The following is a 6,000-nucleotide window of genomic DNA, read 5'->3' as shown; positions in this document are numbered from 1 at the left end:
TTTCTTATCTTTCCTTTTAAAACTACTGCAGTTTGTGTAAAGGAGGCACATTTGTGCACCCTTGCTCTGGTTGGGAATACTTGCTTCTTCATGGGAGATAGAGTAACTACATTTCCCCCCTGCAAAGCAAGTTACAATTTGAGGCCATGGTATGCTTTAGGAAAACAATTGAGGAAAGGTTGGACCACCCAAACTACCACAGACCAAATCTTGAAGCACTGTAGTTTTTGTGCAAGCCACCATTTTGTGACCCAAAACACACAATGTTATTAGGGGAAAAAATTTCACTTCAACCATTATATACATATACCCAGGGCTTTTTTTTAGCAGAAATGCACAGCAGCGCAGTTCTGGCTGGCTTGGTGTCAGGGATGTGGCCTAATATGCAAATGAGTTTCTGCTGGGCTTTTTCTACAAAAAAATCCTGCATATACCCACCTATTTACATGTCAGAGAGACTAAAACACAAATTATAATTCAACCTTTATTACAAGTTACAATGAATTACAAAGAATATTACCCAATCTTACAAAAATCTTTAATCCGTTATCCAATGCCAGGTCAGAAGCCTAAAGTCAAAACCAAGTATCAAAGTGCATAGTGCCAACACAGACCAGCCGTATTAGGAAGAAGGCAAATAGATCAGACAATGTATTTGAAGCTGTAGGTATTGTCACAAGACAGTCTCTTGCCTTTGCAGCGGCCGCACAGTTCTTGACGGTGGGGCCTCTTGAGGTCAATGTGTCTTTTCTTCTGAGGGCAGGAGCAACGAGTCTTTGAACACAGCTTGAAAGACAACACTTTCAATTATTAGCAGACAGATCAAGCCCTGTTTTTAAAGTGCTAATCTCTCCTATGGATATGCCTTATGTGTCCAAGTGGCACCAGACAAAGCAAGAAGCCCAAGCAGATTTTCCTTCCACTTTCAAGTTCCATGTTCCTTACTGAATTTACTCAGTTATACTGTCCTAGAGCTGCTCCCACAGGTGAATGCTCGTTTTGAAAAGAACAATATCACATACCAACATTATCAGGAACAACAAATGGTCTTCTCATGGTCTATTTATAGGCCCATTTGTACATGAACACGTGACTAGTTTTACCAGGGATTTTTTTTCTGGAAAGAAGTGCTTGAACTCTCAATGGGGAAATGAAGGAGAAACACAGGTACCCCTCATGAACTTCTAAACATTTTTAGAGAATAGTTTCCACAAAGAGGTTCTGGAACTCTATTCCACTGTGCTCCCCTGGGAAAAAAGCCCTGAGTTTTACCCATATTTCAGAAGGAAAGTATTGAATGAGTTTTCAGACATACTAGAAATAGTTAGCTGCTAATGCCAACACTGCAGTACTCTATTGACAATGCGATTTAGAAGATTTATGGGACACAGTGTTCATATGCACTGCAAGTACAAATTTATTGTGGTAGTTATATAATATTTTGCTTATCTATATCCACAGAAGACCTCACAACTTAGTCAATTCCACAACCAGCCTTAGTAATATAATTACAGCAAGTCGAGTAGGTTTATATATGCCACTTTCTTCTAAGGAGCCTCAAAGCAGCTCACCAAAGCCTTCCTTTCATCTCGCTTCAACAGACACCTTGTGATGCAGGTGGGGCTGAAAGAGTTCTGAGAAAACTGACTGACTTGAGGCCACCCAACAGGCTTCATGTGGAGGAGTGAGGAATCAAACCTGGTTTACCTCTCTTAACCACTACACCATGCTGGTAAAGAAAGCTAAGGGGGGGAATTTTGTCCATTCCCTGTTCAGCAGCAGAGGATATTCTGGACTGCTTTATTACCTAACTATTGTGCATTGTTTTGAAGCAGTCAACCCCTGCTGTTACATTGCTATAGAGAAGGAAGAGCTATCAAGTGCTTTGTTTCTATTTCTGTGAAACAGGCATCCCTTGAAGTTCCTGAACTAACCAAACCCTAATAACGGTCAAAGCCTTCAAGACAGAGATATACTTCTGATGAAATATTATTTACCTGGCACATAATTGCTTCTACTTTATAAGGATTGAAGCCTTTCTGACACTTGCGACAGAGCTGTTTGAAGTAAACCTAAGAAAATGAAATATTAGAAAAGAAAATACCATGCATCAAGGTACTAAGTAGAAAACACCACCCGCAGAAAAAGCCTGCACAGCAATAGATACATCTAACTGCAGTGCGCTAATATGATATAGTGGACAGAGTACCAGACCAAGACAAGGACATCCAGATTTAAATCTTTACCATGAAGCTCACCAAGACAGTTACCATCTTGCTGCCTAATCTAGATTGAGGATAGAGGTGGGAAGCTGCATACTCTACAACTAAGCTCCTTGAAGAGCAGATAAAAGTTTACACAGTAATTTGGTTCAACCAAGCCGTGTTTTGTCAAAGGCACTGAACCTATGGCCTCTGATGATTTAGGTGAAATGTTATCATTTCCTAACCTTGTGAATATAACTTGCAGGTTAGTTAAGGAATATTTTGAAGATACTGAAGGGAGCTGTAACAGTTTCACTGAAAGTGCCAACTGTATTTAAGACCATGAACGAATTTACAACATCCCACCATTTTGAGACTATGAATTCTTAGTTGAGAAGATCCAGATGGCACTAAAATATCCAAGCAAGAGACCAGTTTGTCTAAAAATTGCCATCATCTCTGGTCCAATACATTTTGCAGATTAAGCACTGTCTTTTCTTAGCAAGCTACTGTATACTGAAACTAGAAATGGAAAAAAAATTATTAAGCTTATTGCCTAGAAAAAAGCTAGTTGTACTCAGCCAAAGATACCTTATTAGTTCCAGAAATGCACCATACATAGGCACTCTCCCATCTGGTCTTACAGTTGTTGCAATGGAAGTAGCCATATTTCTGTTCCAGGAACTGAAACAGGAAGAGCTTATTTAACAACAAGGTATCTAGACAATGTGCACAGATAAATCCCATATAATCAATGTGTTGGAGAGAGCCTGTGGCTCAGCAATAGAGACTGTTTTGCATGCAGAAAGTTTCAAGTTCAATCTCTGGCATCTGCAGTTTAAGAGATCAGGCAGTAAGCCATGGGAAAGACCTTTCCCAGATACCTTCAAGACCCACTGCCAGTCAGTTTAAACAGTGCCAATGGTCTGACTCTTTATAAGACATCTTGAATATGTGTCATAACTGTAAAACATTTTCCAATCAGAGCTGACCTACTGCTAGCTTCTAAGTTAGGCTAAACGCTGATCAGATAAAGTTAATATTCTGTTTCATTACATCAGAGGTATTGTGCAAAGGCACAAGTCATTCAGTTTACATAAGACAATAATATCCCAGTGACTCACAATGGTTTCAGAAGTTCTCTGTAATATTTACTTAGAACTTATTATAATCAAACCATATTTACTAGTATATCTACTGGAGCTTTTCCTATTCTTGGGAGAATCATTCTTACCCCAGTCCACTAAAACTGCACACCCAAACCATTATTTTTTTAGTCTTCCTGGAGGACCACCAAGCATCAATAAGCTCTTTGTTTTGGCAAAATGAATTATCCTTTGCTTATATTCAACTTGAGTTTGGCAACTGTATCTCTCTCCCCAAAATGTTAACATTTCTACATACTTTGCAAGGGACAGGCAGCAGTTCAATGGGTGAAAGATTCAGATTAAAGCTCCCTAATCAGAGAAGATCCCAAGTAATAGGACTAGGGCAGAACCATCTATTAATTTATTTTATTATATTTCTAAACTGCCCTCGTGTACCTGTAGTCTTGAGATCAGTTATAATTCCCTATCTCCAGACCTAACGATGGCAACTGACCAGCGTCTTACTGGGGAATTACAAGGCAGAGGCACCTGTGTTGTGAAAACGTTCACCTGCTGAAAGGCCACCTGTTTAAACAGCTGTCTAAATCCCTGCCTAAGCAGGTAGCAGCAGCTACAACCCTGGTCTCATTTTCAACAGAATGAGATTGTCCTCACGAGCAGAGGTGCCAAGGAAGCTGGGAGGAAGCATTCTGTCCCTTTATTGTGATGTTATTGACTTGAGCTCCAACTAGGGTTGCCAGTTCTGGGCTGGGGAATACCTGGAGATTTTGGGGGTGGGGCCTCAGGACTGGAGGGAAGGGGTTGGGGTATATAATGCCATCGAGTGCAACTTCCAAAGCGGGCATTTCTCCATGCGGACTGACCTCTGTCGTGTGGAGATCAGTTTTAATAGTAGGAGGTCTCCAGCTACCACCTGGATGTTGGCAACCCAAGCTCCAGCTGCCCACTTCCATTTTATTAACGGGAAAGGGCGCTTTTCTCCTCTGGCCTTTGGCAACCCTACCTCCAAGGAGGAAGCCTTCCCGCCTTTTCTCGCCCTTCCCGCTCTAGGCCCCGAGCCTCAGGCATGAGCGCCCCTAGCGGTTAACGAAGTCGGCTCAGGGAAAAGCCGCCGCAGAGGCTTTAGGGGCGAAGCGCCAAGCCTGGAGGCCTCACCTGGAACGAAGCTATTTTGCCTTCTCCTCTGGCGTTGCCGCCCTTCTTGGCCCCTTCTCCCTTACAGTCCGGCCGCAGGGCGGATTCTTCGCCTCGGTTCTCTCCCAGCGGCGTTTCCTTCCCACCAGTCTCCCACGCCGCCTTCTCCTCAGGCTCTTCCTCGGCGAGCGGCTGCGAAGCGGGAGCTCCGTCCTGCTCTTGGGGTTCCACCACCGCTTCGGGCAAAGTGAAGAGGCGCCGCCCTACGACAGGCGAATAGATGCCCGGCAGCGGCGGTTCCCGAGTGAGGCGAGCCGAGGGGCTCTGGGGCCGGACGGCCTGGAGCGGGCGGGAGCCGAGCGAGCATTGCACGGCGGCGTCTACCCGAGGGTTCACTTGGACACCCACCTCCTTGGTGGAGGTTTTGCGGAGCCGCGGGCCGAGGCCTGGGCTGACCTGCGACAACAGAGCCTTCAGCTGGGCCCGCTTGTAGGTGTCTAGGTAGTCCGGCGAGGTCTCCCGCGGGTCCGAGGAAAGGGCGGGCGGTGGCCCTCGGTAGGGATTAGGGGTGCTGCTGTTCTTGCTCTGCTTCCAGCTGGACTGCTTTTGCTTGGGGGGCGGTCGGGGGGCCACGTTGTGGCTAGAGGTGAAGGTCCTCCCATAACTCTGGTATACGCTGTAGGGTGGGTACACAAAGCGGTCCATAGCCTGGGAGGCTAACCGTAACTTCCTGCCTGTTTCCCTTTTTATCCCTTGTCGAGAAGCGACGTCTAATTAATGCCTGTTACCACCGGCCATTGGTAATCATCCCTCCACCCCGCCCCGGTAATTAATGAAGCCTTGCTCTTTGAGTTTTTCACCTAGTTCACTGGACTGTTGACCAAAACATTAGTAGATAAACCAAACCATGGTCTAACCAACCACTCGTTAGAGTGGATTGTGCGTAACAGCAGAGTCCCAGTTACTTTTAACAATTACGAAAGATAGTTTTGCAGGTTAGTCTCCTAGAGCCAGGTGGGTAGTCATGTTCGTCTGAAGCAACAGAATAGAGTCCAGTGGCAAACGAAAGCTCATACCTCATACAAAGCAATGGGCAAGTGCTCATACAAAGCAAAACTAACAATCTGCAAAGATACTCACTGATTGCAAACTTGAGAGTACAGACATGGATGATTCTAGAAGAGCCATTGAAATCAATGACTGTCACTCTGGAAAAAGTTAGAATATGACAGAGGCTGTGGTGTGCTTGTAGAGCAACTACTTGGCATGCAGAAAGTCTCAGGTTCAATCACTGGCATCTCTAGTTAAAAGGATGAGGTAGTAGGTGATGTGAAAGACCTCTACCTGAGATGCTTAAGAGTCACTGCCAACCTGAGTAGACAGTACTTGCCTTGATGGACTATTGATATGATTCAATATAAGGCAGCTTTATATGTCCATAAGCACTTGCCTAAATATGAGTCAATACATTTACTCTTCAGTTGTTTGAGAACTAAGTTCTTGAGCTACAGATTTATACTCAATAAATACCCTCTGGTTGGTTTCTCTTTATA

General features: G+C 44.3%; 1 protein-coding gene across 1 annotated transcript; it reads right to left on the bottom strand.

Moving 5' to 3' along the window:
* Positions 1-470: 470 nt before the first annotated feature.
* Positions 471-5,163, bottom strand: LOC132590526 (zygote arrest protein 2.S-like). The gene is made up of 4 exons (XM_060263440.1): positions 4,469-5,163; positions 2,796-2,888; positions 1,998-2,072; positions 471-786 (listed from the first exon to the last, which is right to left on the bottom strand). Exons 1-4 carry the CDS (start codon positions 5,150-5,152, stop codon positions 643-645), a joined length of 996 nt encoding a protein of 331 aa, XP_060119423.1. The 5' UTR covers positions 5,153-5,163; the 3' UTR covers positions 471-642.
* Between the last annotated feature and the right edge of the window lie 837 nt (positions 5,164-6,000).

The sequence above is a fragment of the Heteronotia binoei genome, unplaced genomic scaffold (genome assembly GCF_032191835.1).
Source record: "Heteronotia binoei isolate CCM8104 ecotype False Entrance Well unplaced genomic scaffold, APGP_CSIRO_Hbin_v1 ptg000122l, whole genome shotgun sequence".
In the NCBI taxonomy this organism is placed as follows: Eukaryota; Metazoa; Chordata; class Lepidosauria; order Squamata; family Gekkonidae; genus Heteronotia; species Heteronotia binoei.
This window is presented reverse-complemented; position numbering and strand designations above follow the sequence as displayed.

What these genes read in the sequence shown, in the direction of transcription:
- LOC132590526 (XM_060263440.1), bottom strand. Translation starts at nt 5,152, where the DNA reads ATGGACCGCTTTGTGTACCCACCCTACAGCGTATACCAGAGTTATGGG. An exon ending in GCAAAATAGCTTCGTTCCAG is followed by an intron (nt 2,889 to 4,468) that starts GTGAGGCCTCCA and finishes TTCCTGTTTCAG; the next exon opens with TTCCTGGAACAGAAATATGG. An exon ending in GCATTTCTGGAACTAATAAG is followed by an intron (nt 2,073 to 2,795) that starts GTATCTTTGGCT and finishes TCATTTTCTTAG; the next exon opens with GTTTACTTCAAACAGCTCTG.